General features: G+C 41.5%; 1 protein-coding gene across 1 annotated transcript in view; it reads right to left on the bottom strand.

Annotated features, from left to right (window-relative positions):
* Positions 1 to 15,816, bottom strand: part of LOC116318125 (glutamate receptor ionotropic, NMDA 3B-like) — a 64,600-nt gene that overhangs the window by 30,255 nt on the left and 18,529 nt on the right. The window contains exons 3-5 of the mRNA XM_031737071.2: positions 7,950 to 8,650; positions 1,449 to 1,945; positions 107 to 378 (exon numbers count right to left, since the gene is read on the bottom strand). Of these exons, the coding sequence (XP_031592931.2) occupies positions 107 to 378; positions 1,449 to 1,945; positions 7,950 to 8,632 (1,452 nt within the window). The 5' untranslated portion in view covers positions 8,633 to 8,650. The remainder of the gene's footprint in view (positions 1 to 106; positions 379 to 1,448; positions 1,946 to 7,949; positions 8,651 to 15,816) is intronic.

Here is a 15,816-nt window from a genome sequence, read left to right as displayed (position 1 = left end):
TCACTTACGATAGAGCACATTTTTAGGACATGCCCCATGAATTCTACAGTCGTAAAAAATCAAGTTTAAACCTCCAACAATTAATGATGACTTCAAGCAGTTGTACCAGAATGCCCAGGCTGGTGGAGTAGAAGGGTGAGGTGAAATCTATGACTCTGCTCCTGGCAGAGTTAATAGAGAAAGAGGTGACGGCCATGTCGGCAGTTCCGCTCAGCAGATCTCCTACTAGTCCCGTCCAGCGTCCTGTCCCACTGAGCGCCCCATACTTTCCATCTCCCACAATATATAGGTCGAATGTGAAGCCCATGTCTTCTGCCAGCTTTTCCAACAAGTCAATGCAGTACCCATAGCAGCACTTTCTCAGGTCCTCTGGTAGTTCTGAGAGGAAAGAAATGATGATGATGTGATATCCATTCAGACATTCATATCCATGTCTGAATTTGGATGTGGTTGCACATATGGGAATTGTCCACAAACAACCATGGCTCAAGGAAAATGTTGATGGATTCTTACATTACACTTCAGCTTGGACATTTTTTATGACCTGGCATGGGCTACATTTATTCACATTAAGTACTGGGATAAAAAAAAATTAACAACCCTCAAACTCATTAAAAAAAGTAGAGCTGGCAAGATGTAATGGAGCTACTACAATATGAATTTTTAAGTTCTTGCCATGTTTGCCATTTTAACTGCTCTGGCAAACATTTTCCTTGCAATATCGCTTAATCAACATCAGCAGCGTCCCAGTTGCTCTTGCTTGGCTTCTGGACTTCTTTTACAAATGAACCATCGTGACTTTTATTTTCGATATTTTTTTAAGTTATGTAAAGGAGGTAATACCCCTTTGCATTGAAACGATTAATCCTATCAATGGCAACTGAATAAATTCACATTTTACATCAACATTTAGTACCTGCATCATCGTGAAAAAATATAGCTTCCTATAGCTTCCATATGCAATCGGCTGATTAAAGTTAAAGTCAGGATGATTTTTCCTGCTATACTGTGGACTGGATGTATAGCTGCTAGATAATCTCCTGTGTGAAGGAAAGATAGTAGTAGTACATCTTTGACAAGGTAGTCTTGATCTCTTATTGATTTAATTCCTTTATGCTCTTCATTCATGAAAGATGTAGCTGGTGAGTGTAGCCCTTGACCTTGACCCTGTTATATTTTCAACTAAACTGACCTGGTGCAATCCCTTATTGATTCTACCTCAAATTTCCACATGTGCTCTAGAGACATGGCCAGCCAAATACAGCAACACTGAAAGTGAAGGGAAAAGATCTGAGGGCTTATGTAAGAAAAGCTTGGAGAGGCCATAAATTAGAAGTCATAGATGCTCACAGTTCAAGTTAAAATGTTTCTGACAAGTATTACACTTCTACAGTATAATAGTTCTATAATGACAGTATTCTATGGACAAATGCCAAAATAAAGCTCACCTGTGCCATCCCAGTCTACTGTTGTAGTATTTGAGTTGTGAAGCTGGTTAAAAAGGCCATGTATTATACTAGACTGGTTAGTTTTGGGGTCCAGACAAAGCTGTCCAGCTGGACACAATCCATCCTCATCCACCTCCCGTGTGAAGACAAATGGGTGTTCCACCAGGGTCACAACCCTGAGGCGGTGTCCTTCAACCGAAAGTCCCGGCCTCCAGCGACCTCCAAAGTTACCGTCACCCTGGCCATCCCCTCCCCTCACCCCGGCTCCAAGACCTTGTCCCTGGCTGGTCATGAACCCTCCCACCAGTCCCAGAATGCCCCCTTCCAACTCCAGGCGACCTCGGGTCCACTGGCCTACAGTAACCCAAGCAGGCTGCCCCAGAGCACCTCTCTTCAGACTCCATACATGAAACAGTTGGGAGGACAGGATCCGAGAAACACCAGCATCGACCTGGATCAGGCCTGTGGCCCCGGTGAAGGAAGTGTTGGAGAGAAACCTCGAGGGACAGAGGAAAAAAGAACGGATAATAAGTGGAAGCCAACAAAATATAGAAAAAAAACTTGACATCCACGTTAAAAAAGTGCAGCCTGCAATATTATACAGTTGACACTAAACATAGTCTATGAAAAAAGGCTTATGAAAAAAGGAAAATGGGGCTAATGCAAGAAAAAAGTTACAGTGTGGTTGCAGAGCTTAAGCAAGTCTAGTCTCTAATGGGTAATTGCATCTTCCAGAGAGTCATAATTAAAAGTTAATGCAGTGCAGTGAGGGTCTTCTCCTCCTATCTGCCAGTCCATACAGACAGTCATTGCTATTCGGCTCACTCGTCTCCACACATTAGGAGGAGCAATCCCCATTCGCACATAAATCTCTCCTGGCCTCTTGAACCACGCAGGGATTTTTTGCTCATGTCTTAGCAGTCGATCACGCGGACATCGTCAAGCCATACAAGTTCTGTTTGATCATGTCCTGATTAGTAAGGGATTGTCATGAGGTCATTGTAAATCATAGGGGTGGTTGTTTAAATGTTAAAGTATGCAGGGATCACTGCATTCAGTATGGGTGTTGAACCGTGCCGGGACTGTTGATGATGTCTGGGTCAAGGCTAGAAATGGCAAGTTTTCCTTCCGTATAATAGAAACGGGTGGTTGAGCCGGAGTCCTTTCACAAAACAGAAAACGGGTTTTTCCTCTTGCGCTTAGTTTTTTTCCCCCATCTTTTCTTCTTTTCTCACTCTCATCACTAGGTTATATGCATGCATTAGCTTAGATTGTGGCAGCTGAGAATATTCTTCATTAAATATGGAATATCCAAAGGATAATGAAAAGGCTAAATTTATCTTGTGGGTCATTAACCTGTCCTCCAAGCTTAGCCTTTACTAAAGCCTGTCTGCCCCACACAGCGACTGATATAAAAATGTGAATATATGTAAGGTTTTATGTATTCTGCTTTTGTTCCTAGCCCTATATCTTCTCATTGTGATTTACTATAACATCAACATAATTGTAAAGAACTTGATTAAAAATGCCTCTGATTGGAAGCCATCCCCATTCCCTTTCACATTAACTTATGTTTCCTCATCGGCAGCTCCCTTCTGTCTCTGTGGCCATAAAGCGAAAGTGCTAGCCTTGCCTTGAGCTGAAATCACTCATGGTAATAGCACGGCTGAATCATCATATCCAACAGACAGCAGATTCATCAAGCCAACCAACTCCAGACTCTTAGTCTAAGCTGGCCAAAGAAAGGAAAAAAAAATAGCCACACTGTAAGCTTTACATCTTTTATCCAAGGAGAAAAGTGCAAAGTCTCAGAGGGTCCTCTCCCACTGTTTGTGACACGTTTGGATTCATGCCAGAGATAAGAGGTGAGACAGGAGTGTGACATAATATAGGGATAAGAGCAGTGGTGTAAAAAAAAAAATGTACTGCACACTTTAAAGCTGCACCACCTTTTAGTTATGGGTCCTGCGGATTGTTTTTGTAGCATCAGGCCAGAGGCTGTATTTAAAGGATGACTCTGGATTTCACAGCAGGTTGATAAGTCACCCAGCTATGTCAGAGAGGGATGGCTTCCTTCCCTAAGACCTGGCCCTGGTTTACGCACTCAGAGTAAATGTCAGTGGAGTGGTCGGTAAATGATGACTCTATAAGACTGTCCCAAGCATGCGTCTCAATCTCTTGTCAGTCCACTTCCTTCAGTTTGGAGGAAAGTTTACTCCCTTCGTCTTTTTCTGCCTGTCTGTCGGGAATGATACAAGGCCTGCTTGTTTCATTGGTTTTAATCTCTTCGGGGGAGATGGAATCAGCGTGGCAGCTGTGTCGAGTGAGATGGCACTGACTGGCAGATTTCACTCTGATAACAACAACCCGCTATCTTTTTCCCTCCTTTTTCTCCTCCCTCACATCCTTTTCCACACAAGTGTGTCCTTCCTTCCCTTTGTTTTTATTTCTATTTTGCTTTAGCTGTATCCTACTTCCTCTCTTTTATCTATCTGTTTGTCTTTGACCACATTCTCCCTTCTCTCTAATGTGTTTTTGGGAATAAGCACCTAGGGATTCTGTGATTCTGGACATTCGGAAGAACAACATCAAAAGTGGCTAGGTTCTCATATTTTTATCTTCATTGCTTTGAAAGAGTAATTTTGTAACTTTTATTTTTGTAACCTCTCATCCTCTCATACCTTCTTTCCTTGCTAATATCTCAAGACATCCTCCCTCCCTCCCTGCTTTCCTCACTCTGTCCCCAGGGCATTGAGCTGTTAATTGCCTTTTCCATGTGGAAGTCTCTCACTTCCTCCAGCTTTGTTAAGGCTCTCTGGAGAACTGGCGTGTCTGGCTGTTGCAGGCGAGGGATAAGAATCAGGGAGTACAGGGAGAACAAGTGCATGAGTTTGAATAGTGCAATAGAACAACCCCTTTTATCAGTCTTTCACTGGCCAGGAACAAAGGTCACTGAGACTATATTGTGGAGAACTCTATTATAAATAGTTTATTCTGATAGGCTAGACCATGTGCCAATTGGTTGTCCACAGAAAGATTGCATTTTTCCCAAGAGTCCTGATGAAGTTTGAGTCATTTAAAAATGTCTTATTTTCTTTTCTTCTTTAAATAAAAACAAAGCAAAACTTATATGTTCATGGAGACATGCTTAAGTTGAACTGATAAAATATATACTTTGTCTGCAGTCTTAGTTTAGCATGCTTTATTAATTGTTCCTAAAATATAGTGTAATAGAGAGTTGCTTGAAATGATATTCATTTGGCACATGGGAAACAACTAAAGTGTTAGGCAAAATAAAATTTTGACTTGATATAAATTTAAGATTAACAACCATGGTGTTAAAATTCATACAGTCGTACAAGAAGAGAAAAAAATACAACATACTTCAGCCAATAAACCAATAAAATATAAAACACAAAGAACAACTTATAGAAAATCAAAGATTTACTAAATAGCCATTACTAGTCATGTTGTGATATCTTGGTGTGATACTAAGATGAAAATAATGTTGAAGTCCGGTCCCCTGGGAGGCCTGTCCGTGACTTACAGCATTCTGCTGTGTGTTTTTATATGATGGTATGCTTTTACTACATTGGCAGTGTGTTTGGGATCATAGCCATCCCGAAAAATGAAGCGGTTATCAATCAGATGCTTTCCAGATGGTATTACATAGATCAAAATCTGACTGTACTTTTTTGCATTCATCAATTTCATTACATCAACCCCACCCCCCCAAAAAACCCCATACCACTGGCTAAAACACTGGCCCAAAACATGACAGAGTGTTATACAGATGGCCGTAGACACTCACAGTAGCACTACTCTCCTGACTTCTTACGTATATGTTGATGATTATTTGAACCAAAGTTTTACATTTATATTCATCACTCCTTAAAGAACTGTTTCAGTCCAGTTCTTGTATAATTTGTCATACCTCAGCCCTTTCTTCCTGTTTCCATTCCTTAAAAATTGCTTCTTGAAAGCCAGTCATGCAATTTCTAATGAGGTTTCTGATAAACAGTAGATGGATCATGTGAAGGGCTAGATGCATCTCTCTGGTCCCGTGTCAGGTCATTGCTGCATTTTTTCCTTTTTTAAGGATATTTTTAGTCCTGCCACTTCTTCTTTTATCCTCCATTTGTCCATTTTATTCTAATTTTTTAAGGCCCACCATGCAGGGATATGACAAGTTTCCAGCTAATAGCTCTTTGGAACTCACCTTGATGGTGAAAATGTAATTTTACACCTGTCAATCTGTACTATTTTTGCCAGTTTTTTGCAACTTCAACTGAATGAATAATTGATAGGCCAGCGATAAGTGATTCAAGAGTGAAAATGAGTGAAAAACCTTGAAGACGTTCAGCAGCCATTCAGAACTTTTGCTCAAGACCACTTAACAAAAACTGACGAGTTAAAGTCTGGCTCCTTGGAAACAAAATATCAAGAAATGAGAGGAGGCTAAAGACTTTTGCATAATACTTTACGGCATATTAAATATATACATATAATAATATCATAAATGGTCCATCAAAAGCGCAGTTAGGGTTATAAACTCTCTTTCCAGTTTACCTCTTCAGTCTCTTCTCTTTCAGTAACAGCCTTGCACTAAGTAGGACTACACTACAGCCTCAGCTTATCAGCGCATTTCATGCCTGACTAAAGTAAAGTGACTACCACTGTTGCATGTTTTCTGTCTCTGCAGCTTCTCTGTCACACATCACCTGAGTCATTTAAAGCTGGTCTGTTAAACTGCCCTAATATCTGCATGGTTGCTGGCTTGATTGAGTCGCTACAGTTTGGTGCTCTTAAATTCAAATTTTGTATACATACTGGCCCCTGCTTTCATCAGCGGCATTTGTTTGTAGTGGTTTAGCCAAGTAATTTATCAAAATGTTTGCCCTATTATCATTATTGTGAGTTGTTTTGGCCACAATAACCATGAAGTGAAAAATCTATCGTGGCAGCGCTACTCTGAACCTAATTAACTTGTTTGAAACTCTAATAATGGATGTTCAATAACACAACTTCCACAAAAGCCTGTGGCCCTCCATGCCCCATGGTTCTGAGATCCCAGTGCTCAACTAAACTGCTTTGCGGACAGAGTGCTGTGAGAATCCAGCTTGTGATTGTCTGGCTGTTGTCTATGATCACTCTCAGCTGGCAGGCACCACGTGGGCTCAATATTTGCTGTGGACCCAGCTCCTACCACAAATCCTTCCCTCACCAGTATCACATGACTTGGATGCGTGCTGTTTCATCCATTGTACCCTTTGAAGTATATCCATGTCAACTGTTAGAGCAAAAATATTTAACTTATTGCATCAGGCTTCAGTGCATCATGCACTATCAGCCACATATTGCTTAAGAGGGTTTCTAGAGTATGCGAGTGTGACGGGTTTTTGCACTCCATGTCCAAATGCGAGGATTTATGTTTTTCTGCTTTAAATGAAAATGTTTAAGGTTTAATGTGTATTTCAATCAGTTTTTTTCCCCCGTGTTTCTGTGGTTATCATCGTAGACCACACCTTGTCAGACCCGTGAAAGCTGTCAGAAGCCTTTTTTTGAAAGCTGCAGGAGTTGGAGCAACAGCAAACAGAAACACACAAAACCCCTCTGGTGTCAGTCTGCCAATCTGTATGCCATAAAGACCTCCTCCCCACCTCCAGTATGACAGTGCTATTCAGAAATTACCACCCCCATGGTGCAAAGGACAGACAAGGGCAGCAACCAGAGCATACAGTACCACAAGTGGAGCCAGCAACTCCTCACAAAAATGTCAAAATGTCACTCAGAAAGCTAACGACCTAGCATGTATTTCGTGATGTGACCAGAGAATTTTAAATGCAATTTTTCACTGTCTTCTATGAATCATTTGGTGATTTAAATAGTAAAACTATGTGCAAAAATTCAGAAACCCAGGAGTCATTTAAGGTGAACCTGTAGCTGCAGGGAAGTATAGAGTGTAGAGAGTATAGAGCTAGTCTTATGCCATTTGAAACAATACATTTTATTTTTAGAGGAGGTATTACTATCATCTCTAAACCAAACCATACCACTCTGGAGTTGATCTCAGTGCATGAACATTGACAGAGAGTGGGGTTTAATGATGATCAAGTAACACTAGGCACTAATTCTACACTTTGCTCAACAACCAAATTGCGATTAAAGTAAATGTGGAAGCTTATAGCCAGCATCAGCATCATCAAATCAACCCATACCCCTGACTGTTATCTGTAAGGGTGCCTATATCAACAAACTACACTGCATAGGACTAATAAGAATTACCAGTTCCTGCACTGTCAGTCTGTATACCAAAAAAATTATACTTGCTGTCTCTGTCGTGCGTACTCACTAGTCAGATCAAAGCTGCCAAATAGAGTAATTTGTTACAAAAAACCCCTATATAGCTAAATATTATTAGAGGTCGAACAAAGACATTATTTTAGCCATTTTTATGTGAAATAACCCTTTAATTAGTTGGTGTATTCTGTACATTCTTACCTGGCCAGATATTGTCCAGAAGAGGGCTGTTCATGTCGGTTTGGTTTGTCATAGCAATTTACCATGTTCTGAATGAGTGCCAAATCTGGCCTCACCATGGTTGCTGCAGTGACCGCCCGGCCAATCAGCTGCAAAGCATCCCGTATATAGAAGCTTATTGGCTTGCGGCCGACCTCCCCATAGGCTAACAGTCCAAGAGGACCTCCTAAAGTGTGCAGCGAATCTGGAGACAAGGGATATCCCATGATCCACTGCAGTGCTGGTAGTGATGGTGCGAGGCGCTGAGCAGCCCGAAGGACGGAGGATAGACACTCGGGGTCGGATCCCAAGAGGAGAACAGAGGAAACAGGTGAGGGGGAGCGCAGGAAACGGGTGGAGATGATCTTCAAAGCCTCTTCTTCCATCTGATCCTCCCTTCTCTCCTCACTGCTCCCCCCTCTTCTATCTCTACTCCCTGTGATGCGAGTCAGGTTGATTATGTCCCACAAATGCCAGGTTGAACCACTGTACTTCTGAAGGTGGGTCAGTAAGCCATCACCGCCTTCGTCCCAGCCTGGGCAGATCACAGCTGCTCCTCCCCAGCTGTCCCCCCGGCTTCCTCTATCCCTGTCCCCACCATCTCCCCCCTGCAAAACTGCAAGGAGCAAACTTCCCAGGGTTGATGGAGGCACACGGGCTGACATCTGCAGGTGAAATCGGTTCTGTGACAGAGGATAGGAGTAAATAAGAAGAGTTGAAAGAACCAAAAGAAAAAAGTAGATCAGTGAAAGAGGTGAAAAAATACAAAAATATAAAAATAGAATAAATAACAAAAAGAGAAAGAAGAAAGATAAGAGAGGAAATAAAAAGCAAGATCAGAACAGAGATTAATAGATATCACCAAAACTAAACACCTCAGGGCTGAATAACATAAAATCACATTAAACGTAGCTTTTGTATGCACCAGAGCTCTGCAAAACAATTCCTGATGCGGCAGTAATTTACAGCAACACAGATCAGAAACAATCAGTCACATTTGTTCATTATCTCTCACTCTGAATGAGAAGAGTCGCACTGATACAAACAAGGAGTCAATGATTCGCATCTAATCTGCAACATCACAGTTGGCTTGGCAAGACAACAGTAGCATCCACAGTTCATCCAGAAGCCCACATTTCCAAACCCCACTGAAAACACTAGCTTGTTTCATACTGTTCCAAAATGGATAACACTGTTGTCCTTGAATGCAGCTCACAGATGGACCTTCCCCCTCCTTCCTTTGGGGTTTCTATCCATTTTTCATCCTATCAGTGCTCCAGGCAAGGTTGAGGGGGGAGACTGCTTTTATATAAAGAGCTCAAAGTTTAGCTTAACATGACCTGAAGTTTGCTTTGAATGGCTCCACCCAAATGAATAGAAGAACATCCTCTGGCACTAATGCATACACATTTTCAGGATCTTTGTAACATATATCCAGAAAGACATCTGTGCAGTATAAAATATAACACACACAGAAGTTACCTAATTGAATCTGTATACTGTTAATCTATGAGCTTAAGTCCAGCAACACTTGTGGAAAGCACACACATGCCTGTGTATCTGAAGATAAGCTATCTGAACACAGATGTAACCCACACTGAGACACATTTATTCAAGTGGAAATATCCCACCCAGGAGTACAGAGTAAACAGAGCGACCCTCTGCTGAAAGTCCTTGAGTCTCTTAAGAGAGTCAGAGAAAAAATATTTGAAGTCTGCAGAGACATGGATGAATTAATGCCGTATGTTTGTCTTCCAGGAAAGGCCCAGGTGTGTGCAAGGGGACAACTGAAGATAGGTCTCCTCGTTTGAACTCCACAGGGGGGCTAGAAATGTGGGGGTATCTGGTAAGTGGGGGTTGTTGGCGAGATGGTAATGGACGACACAGACTAATAGAGATAGGAAGGTAGTGCCTACAGGTGCAAGCTTTATTCAGCGTATTTCTGATAGGAATAAAACTAATATTGTGCATATTTTGTCAAAGGAGAAAATGTGACGATAGAAGATCAACAGAGAGCCTCAAGGCAGCTGGAGGAATTAGTATGTAAATCCATATCTGCTCTCATCCTAAGTTCCTCTGAGTACGATCTATCTAAGCTAGCGCTTAAATATTAATATTCGACTAAATGTATGGTTATGTTATGATTCTGAGTCCTGAAAAAATTGTCAGAGGCTACAAAAATCTGATCAGACTGAGTCTGCATAATGGAGAAAAAGCTGTAAATTATGTTCCTTGTCTACATAGCTTGTTAGAAAACGAGAGACGAATTGTTGCTGCATTTATCACTGTCAGATTAATTGTGATAATGTTCATCTGCGGGATATCTCACAGCTGCGTCAGCTGTTTTGTACCAGCATTATTTTTTTTTTTTTCCTAGCACAATCATAGATAGCTTGTTTGACTTTTAAAGAGATTCTTTTACAATTTCAATTACATTTAAGGCATTTAGCCTGCGCTCAAGATCAATTTACAGGGAGCACGACAGCAGAACTACTTCAAGGGTGAGGACGTGAGAGTAATAGCAAAAGCTCAGCAAGGCGTTAAAGAAGTTGTGTTTGTAGTTGCTGGTGTTAGAAGAGAAAGCAAATTAGAGAACTTGGAAGAGGCAGACATGGGGGCCGTGATGTGATTCTGGAGAGATAAGGTGATATGACCCATTTCGAGAGGACGCGAGTTCCAGCCCATAAGATAAGGAAGCACTCTGCTGTTTTGACTTGAGAGGGAAGACTTCTGAAAATGTTTTGTAGGCAGTCGAATGTGTGATCCACACAAGTGGACCCAGTGAGAAAGTTCTTGAAAAAAAGGAAAGAAAAAAGCACATCAGTAAGGCTTATGCTGGTTATTAATCTAATCATTTCTTGTCTCTATTTGAATGTTTCATCACAATTGTGGTATTAGAGTAAAAAAGACATGTTTTTGATTGGTGCAAAGGTGATGTAATGTGACATGAAACAACATCAAAAAAGAAGAATCACCAACAAACACACACCTTCAGCTTTGTATGCTGAAAATACTCTAGCCTGATATAACACCATTTTATCCCACCAACTCCTTTTCTACTTTTGCAATAAGATCAAGAAATTCTTCTGTAATGCAGTTTTGCTATACCCAATCCCGAGGAGAGATCTCTCTCTCTCCCCCTGAGCCTGTGTTCAAGGGTCAGGTGTAGCAATGACTCGCTGCAGAACACACACAGACACACTGCTCTTAGTAATAATTGTGGAGAGAACTAAAATTTTAAAAGTGCGGTTACACTTCGCTGGAGTAGATAACAATGCTCATTTCCACGGTCTTTTGCAAAGTGGCAAAAAATGAGATAAAATAAACATGGACAGCTCTAAACACATCTAAACAGAGCCTGGTAGCGACTAAACTTTGGCTTTTAGGTAAGGAAAAAATCCAGTGTTGTAAAGGAAACAGTTGCACTGGATTTACAATGCAGGAATGAGAGCATTATTGTGAAGCAGAATGTAGCACATTTTTCTAACCTCAATTATCTTGTTTTCAGAAATTTTGGAAGCCACAACCTTAATTAAAATTAAAATGTAATTGTGATTGCCAGCCTTAAGGACTCAAGCAAACAAAATTCTTCGAAAACTCTTAGTAAGGTAAGTTGGCAAGGCACTGCACTGGCCAAGCAAATACATCAAACACACCTTGCTGCGTAATTCTTTTGAATGTCATATCTTCCTGCTTATGTCACAGTGTTGCAGTGTAAGATAAAATGATTCAATGACCTAGCTGCTGATGCCAACTCATAGTAAGCTTCTAACAACTTACTGCCAGTCAGCCTTTTATTCATCATTATGCTTTTCTATTAAACACACATGCACACTGTGTTCTTTTTATGATTATAAAAAGGAGGCATTTGCCACTCATTCTCAAAAAAAAAAGAAGAAGCTGAAAGCTCTTCAAAACCCTATATATAGCATTTTTAAGTATTGCAATGTATCCAGAACAATGAAAGCTCTGCCAGTCAGCCATCGCTCCAGCTTAATCCAGCGTGTCTTCAAAATAAGCTGGAAACATCAGTGTTTATCCCAGTGACACACCAGATTTAATGTATGCATGTGTATATGTTTGCATTCTGGCTTGTGAATGCTTACAACAGTCTTCACTTCGAGCTGTCTGCATGAATCTGTGTTGTTTTTGACATCCTGGTGTTCTTGCCTCGGGTTGAGTCTGATTTTATTATTTTACTTACCAGACTTTGAATTTAGCGGACCTGAGGACACCTGAGTCATTATCTAGAGGAATACATGTGGCATATTTGCTATGATGTCAAGATTAAAAGTGGCTGTGGTGTCTGGAACTAGGAAGTTTAGCGTGTGTTGGCAGGCTTCTTCCGAAACACAGATTCCCTTCTGTGCTATTTTGTGGAATTTGCTTTGGAGTGCAGGGACCAGCTACAGACAAACAGTCCTGATCTTGCTAGCTGTAGTTCTGGGCCCCTCTGTGCGACTCAGGTCCAGACCCAGGTTTATCTTTTTTGTAAAGTACACAGGACTTTTTCAGGCTGGGTTAGAACTGTAATGGATTCGCTAAGCAGCGATAGATTTTCACCTGTAAGGACCTCCAGTGTGCGTATGTGTGTGTACTTTTGTGCGTATGCTCTTATCTTTTTCTATTCTCAGGTAAAAGCTCTATCCACAAGCATGAGGTTAGAAAGACTCAGAACTAAGGATGCAAGATAAGCAAAGCTAAAAGAGTGTCAGCATTATTCCAATGAAATATAAAATCCATAGCCCCTTTCACACATCTGCAAATTAGGATCCTTGAACTAAACCTTTGCTTCTACTTAACAGTTCCAGTGTGCTGTTGGCCAATGATTTTCAGGTCTTCAAACAAACTGCAAACCCAACACTCCCAGGCAGCAGAGAGGCGCACACGCAGTAGGCAAAAACAAGCAGACACAGATACAGTGCAAACACACCAAGGTGTGAGAATAAACCCAGAGGGATCTTTGGGCAATGTGGAGTAAGCAAACCGACAGGAGTGCGTTGAATCAGAACAGGAGGTAGCAGCTCTCAGTTAGTTAGCTCATTCCTTATTTAGGTCTCCATAAGAAAAGCTGGGAGACTCAAAGGCGTGCACTCAGTTGTAGACTTTCGAGAGCCAAAAATGGGAGAAAAAAAAAAAAAGATTTCCCTGAACAAAAAAATAAATAAATGAGCACAGAAAAAACAGCAACACCTGCAGTTTCAAAGCTTATTAAAAGTAAGTTGGAAGGAAAAGCAAAGGGGTGGGACATGGGAGCAAGTGCATTTTCTGTGTTTGTATTTGAGAATTTGGTTTGTTGAAGGAGGCAAAAAGGCCCAAGCTGAAGCACTTAAAAACCAGATGTCTCTGCTTGTCCTTCCGTCACTGCTTCAGGCAAGGGATCACTTTACCTTGCTGCAGCTTGATTTATTGCAAAAGCTCACTCTAGCTCTAGTTGGGTTTAACATTGCGGTCATGACTCATTTGCATTGAGCTAAGCAGTGGTGGATAGAGTGAGGCCCTGCTTGGAGTTGTCCTCGCTGCTACATCCAGCTGCGTGGACCTCTGCCTGAGCCTCTGAATGGCTGCTTAGCTTTTTCCTCTGTCCAGGAACAAAGCTCATGGTCAGGGCAGCACTCCAGACAACAACACTTCACTGAACACATTAATATTTTACCCGGACTGTCACCAGGCGAGTTGCCTATATGTGGGGAGGATGGAGTGAGAGATAGGAAGGGAGACAGAGGAAGAGAAATTCAGATGTAGATGGGAATATATGTTTGAGATGAAAGCGGGAAGAGAAATTGATATGTGGTTTAATATCCGTGTTTGTGAAAGGAGGTAAAACGCGATAGTTTGCATCTGAATGTGTCTGCAACACAAAGGAACAAAAGAGATAGTGATGGTAGAGTGCATGCGTGTATTGAGGAAGACAGAGAAATATTTTCTCTGCAGGATGCCAGCGTTACATTTCAAACACCTGAGATGAAAACTGAGGATTGAAAGCTGAATGTCAGACTAAAATGTCAGCAAATGCAGGCTTACACGCACACATAAAATAATCTAAATCCAACTTAAGCGAAGTGATTTAACCCTCAGTGCAGAACTGGCGAATGAAAACATGGGCACTGAACATCATACACTTGCATTAATGCATACATAATGAATATAAAAGCTGTTGAATTTGTGCAATTTTTTACCCTCACAGTCCAAATAACATCCGTGACTGAATAAGGCCAGTCAAAGCTGTTTGCATAACTAATGAAGCAACACTGACAGCCGCACTTTTTAGTTGACCAGACGGTGGCTAACTGGGCTGTTTGCTTTGCTCTTGAGTAATTGTATGCAAATGGCATTGTTTAATTTTCTCCTAATTTCCTTACGTCTCCTGGCGGTAAGTGTAATATGGGTGACTTTAATCTTACTCAGCCATGCTGCCGGGAACTGGAGCTAAGCTTGGTGTTGGAAAGAAGCTGGCACTGCTACACAAACATATGCAGCTGAGGCACAAGTGGCAGTGTGCGCACACCTAACTGCAATACACACGCAGGCGAGCAAATTACATTTACGTGCTCACACATGCATGAAAGCATGGCACACACTCACACATGCACGCAAAACACGACTGTGAAGCAATCAGCCACTTAACACAGCAAATGACTATGGTTATCTAAGCATAACAGCCTGTTGGCTCAGAGAAACAGTGATAAGCAGTAAGATACACACTATTAGGCTCCACCACGGGACTGGCCACAGACTAAAGGATGGCTAAATCTTGTTTCACAGTTAACTGTTGATGGAGACAGTGCCATGTCTTTCTGATTGTCACCACTGAATTATATATGCAAAACCCTGACTCCATCCAATTCCACCCACCATCTTCAATACGGTGATCGAGCGGAAAAGTATACAAGAGACTGTGGCCCTTGGGGGAGCAGGATGAAACAGCAGGCATAAAGTGTAAAGCACACTTTGAATTAGGTTTGATTAGAGGGAAATGGTTGCTCATTGCTTGGGCAGCTCGTAGCTATGACGATTTGAAGGCCGCTGGAGGTATGAGCGTGTTGAGCCCATTAAACATAAGGGCCTTGTTAGTTTCCTTGGTGGTGTGGCGTGTTAGGAGAATTGGGGGCTGTACTGCAACATCATAAAAATACCACTGTAGTCCTGAGCGATTGTGGGAAAAGCCATAAAAGCCTTGACAGGCCATGTCTTCTCTTTTTCTCCAGGCTCTCGGTTTATGGGAATCGTTCTGCGTGGGGGAGAGAGAGAAGTGAAATAAAAGGGGTTTCGCTCATTGTGAATGTTGGTGTCAAACCAGCTGTAGCAGCGTGGAAGTGTTTGTGTGCGTTAAAACGTGTATATGTGTACAGGTATGCAAACTATTTGTCTGGGCGTGAGGGTGTCTGCAAGAGTATTTGCGTGATAAATGTGAATGTCTATAATTTACAAACCATTTGATGGAATATTGTTCTCAGCGTGGTTTCAATTTAATTTGAATGATCAAGACACAGAGCACATCAGCGTTTTTTTTTTTTCTTTCATTCCCTGAAGCCTTGCAAGCTACTGTAGAACAGAAAGGACCAGGAGGATACAACGCACACACAAGCACATTATGACACACAAACCCAGACAGACTGATCACATACTCAAACCAGCCAAGTGCTTTGGGCTTTACTCATGAAGAAGTTTTTGCTACATGATTCCACAGTTTAATCAAATGGCGATCCAGGGGGAATAGCTAAAAAGCAAGCACATATCAAAGCATGCAAATTCTTCTGTGCTAGTCGTGTTGAGTGAATTAAGTAATCCAGTGCAGAGTGTTCACTTTCATTATCAGTTGACTTCTGATTTAATGAGCCTCCACGGG

This window comes from Oreochromis aureus, linkage group 19, assembly GCF_013358895.1.
Source record: "Oreochromis aureus strain Israel breed Guangdong linkage group 19, ZZ_aureus, whole genome shotgun sequence".
In the NCBI taxonomy this organism is placed as follows: Eukaryota; Metazoa; Chordata; class Actinopteri; order Cichliformes; family Cichlidae; genus Oreochromis; species Oreochromis aureus.
Note: the sequence above shows the minus strand (reverse complement) of the source record. Positions and strands in the feature narration are given on the sequence as shown.